The 3219-nt window shown below is 49.2% G+C and overlaps 1 protein-coding gene across 1 annotated transcript; it reads right to left on the bottom strand.

Moving 5' to 3' along the window:
• Positions 1 to 249: 249 nt before the first annotated feature.
• Positions 250 to 2284, bottom strand: ASCL1 (achaete-scute family bHLH transcription factor 1). Its single transcript, XM_069955565.1, has 2 exons — positions 1557 to 2284; positions 250 to 1261 (listed from the first exon to the last, which is right to left on the bottom strand). Exon 1 carries the CDS (start codon positions 2156 to 2158, stop codon positions 1571 to 1573), a length of 588 nt encoding a protein of 195 aa, XP_069811666.1. The 5' UTR covers positions 2159 to 2284; the 3' UTR covers positions 250 to 1261; positions 1557 to 1570.
• Between the last annotated feature and the right edge of the window lie 935 nt (positions 2285 to 3219).

Below are 3219 nucleotides of genomic sequence, written 5' to 3'. Positions count from 1 at the left end.
AAGGACAATAAACCCATTAATCAATCCTTTTGCACAGCGGCCTTTTCATGTATGGGATGGCAAACAATTGGTCCCCATCTTTATTGTGTCTGTCTTAAATAGATACATCAGCCTGAACCTAGCCATCCATCCCAAAGCAGCATCCTGAATCTTTTACAAAGGTTTGTAGGGCAGAATAAAACATGACAAGGATAGGGTTTTTTTTGTATAAAATATTTTATTATGAAACTATTGTGTAAAAAAACACATTTGTTATGCAGGACCTTTGTAAGTTTGTAATAAAACAGTAAGAAAAGGCAGTGGTGTAAGGTTCCAAAAGGCAGCATCGAAACAATGGACCACTATTTTGCTTGTTTGGACAATAGCTGCATAAACTTTGTTCACTGTGAACATTGTTTAATAACACAATTAATACAGTATCAAAAGTTTCTATAAAGTAAGACACATCGGTGCTAAAGTACATCTGGAGGAATTCCAACCCCACCTTAAAGGAGTGTCCTTTCACAAAACCACATACAAAATAGCGGTTGCAAGGTAATAGCAGGGACGGGCAGCCTTGGTGCCCCCAGCGTTTGCTGAACTACATACCCCATGGGGTGCAGTTCACCAGTGGCCAGAGCTCCACAGGGTGACTATCACTGAAATATATAGACTACAAGTCTAAATATGCAGAGGTAATAAGCAATACATAATAATGTATCATGATATACACATTTTTATAACATTTGTACAAAAACTTCTATAAATCTCTCTCTTATATACAAAAATAGCTTAATACATCCCACATATCTGGGATACATAGAAATAGATTTTTATAATTAAAAAAAACAAAATCACAAAAAGATTGGAAGCATTTTAGATGAAAGTGGTATAAAAATAGTAGTCGAGGGTTCTCAAAAGGTTCTTTGAATATCAGCATAGGTTGAATGCAACAAACTCCACCATTCATGATCCTGGAACTAAGATCATCCTTGAACATAGGACTGTTCTGTCTCTTAAGGGCTTAAAGTCTTGATTTTTGGGGAAGCCCCTGGCTTGTTCTTAGGATTATTCAGGCCAGAATGTCACTTGGTTGTATGAGTAAGGATGGTGTAGGCTCCACCACCCATGTCCCACCGCGGGACCGAGTCTCTGTTCATCCTGTAGACCCAGCTGGAGTGCAATGTAGTGCTTCAGTGTTCTTGGAAGGGCTGGTAAGCTCCCATGTGCTTCACTTTCTCTTTCTGAGCAGAAAGCTGAACTTGTGATCTGAGCAACAGTCCTGAAATACAAAGAGGGAGATCAGTTACTCATTGAGACAAGAGCAAGAGGAAAGATCAAAGCATGGGTTACACATTAATGCTTTTATTGTCACTCATGCTGTCTACCCTGACATTTGCAGAAGAGCAGAAGACAAGAAGGGCTCACTATGATGATGACATTGTCTACCATGACACTTGTGGAAGAGCAGGACAGGTTACTACCAAGATGATGGTGATGATGAGGATGATGATGGTACCAAGTATAGCATAGCATGCACAGGACACCCAAGTGGGATGAGGGAGAAGACAACTCACCTGCTCCTTAAAGCTCAGAACCAGGTAGTGAAGTCTAGCAGGTCTTGTTCCTCTGGACTCAAAGGATCATAGGACCCTTCGTCGGAGGAGTAGGAGGAGACAGGGGACCCTGCCATAGAGTTCATGTCATGCCCATAGTTGGGGGAGATGGTGGGTGACAGCACCCCAGACTGGAAGGCAGCGCTGACAGCGTCGTGTTCGTCCAGCAGCTGCTGCAGCGCCCGGATGTACTCCACCGCAGAGCGAAGCGTCTCCACCTTGCTCATCTTCTTGTTGGCAGCGCCGTTGGGCACATGCTCCCGCAGGGTGGCAAAGCCCAGGTTCACCAACTTGACTCTGTTCCTCTCTCGCTCGTTCCTCCGGGCAACGGCGGCCGGCTGCTGCTGGGGCAGGCTGTAGCCAAAGCCGTTGAAGTTGAGCCTCCTCTTGCACCTCATAAGCTCCGGGGAGGACGAGCGCTGCCTCTTGAGCTGCTTTGGCATGGACTTGGAGCCGGGCTGCCCTGCGTCTCCCGGGCTGAGCGGCAAGCTCTGGGCATAGTAGCAGGCTGGCTGCAGGAAGGGCTGGCTGGAGCCGCTCTCTGCCTTGGCAGTGGCGTCCATGTGGCTGGCAGTGAGTGTCCGGGCAGCGGGGGAGACTCGTGTCACTCGCGTGTGTGTCGGGCAGCGCCGTGCCGCACGTTCCCTGGATCAGCGCTCAGTGCTGGGGTCGCCCGGACGCCGCCGCCTTTTCAATGGGCACAAGCTGGACGTGCGCGCCTGGCCCCGCCCCTCTCCCCGGGCTCCATTCTCGGCGCTCTGTTGTTCCAGTGCGTGCGCCTGACGCGTGCCGCTCCGAGTCCTGAATAAACAGCTCCCTGACACTGAGGGACGGGGCGGACGCTGCCAGCTGTGCCACTCAGTGCACCAGCCGCCGGGGCACCGACCTGCCATCACCCCCACCTGCTGCCACACCTCACCCCCAATACCGTGCTGCCACTGAGGGACCGAGAGGACGCTGCCAGCTGTACCACTCAGTGCACCAGCCGCCGGGGCACCGACCTGCCATCACCCCACCTGTACTGCTGCCACACCTGACCCCCCTAGACAGAGCTAGTGATACTCCTGACAGCTGTCCCGTCACCGCAGCAGCATTGTACTAGTCCAGCCTGTCCACATCCCCTCTCAGATGCCATTCAGTGTCCTTAGGAAACTACTAACAAAGAGATGCCAACTATAGTACCCAGTGCAGCCTCAGCACCCAGAGGGCATCTCTCAGCACCACGATGGGCACTATAGCTGTCAGTGTCACCAGACTATTCCAGACATAACTGCTAGCTGCACCTCCTATGCCAGTCTCATACCAGGCACCTGTCATATTACCATCATTATACCAGTCACTTGTCATACTGGCATATTCATAGATGTCATGTACTGTATTGCAGTTTGTACCAACATTTCTTGCTGCTCCCACCAGCAGTGGCTGCAGTCTACCAGTCTTTACTATGTAGGCACCTGTAGTCTACCAGTCTTTACTATGTAGGCACCTGCAGTCTACCAGTCTTTACTATGTAGTCACCTGTAAAATTACCATGCCAGTTATATTCCCATTTTTATTGTGTCTTCTACATGAAGCCATATTATCATATGTATACTGGGAATGCAGACTTGTGCTTACAATGCTT

Source organism: Dendropsophus ebraccatus, chromosome 1, assembly GCF_027789765.1.
Source record: "Dendropsophus ebraccatus isolate aDenEbr1 chromosome 1, aDenEbr1.pat, whole genome shotgun sequence".
Lineage (NCBI taxonomy): Eukaryota > Metazoa > Chordata > Amphibia > Anura > Hylidae > Dendropsophus > Dendropsophus ebraccatus.
This window is presented reverse-complemented; position numbering and strand designations above follow the sequence as displayed.

What these genes read in the sequence shown, in the direction of transcription:
- ASCL1 (XM_069955565.1), bottom strand. Translation starts at nt 2,158, where the DNA reads ATGGACGCCACTGCCAAGGCAGAGAGCGGCTCCAGCCAGCCCTTCCTG.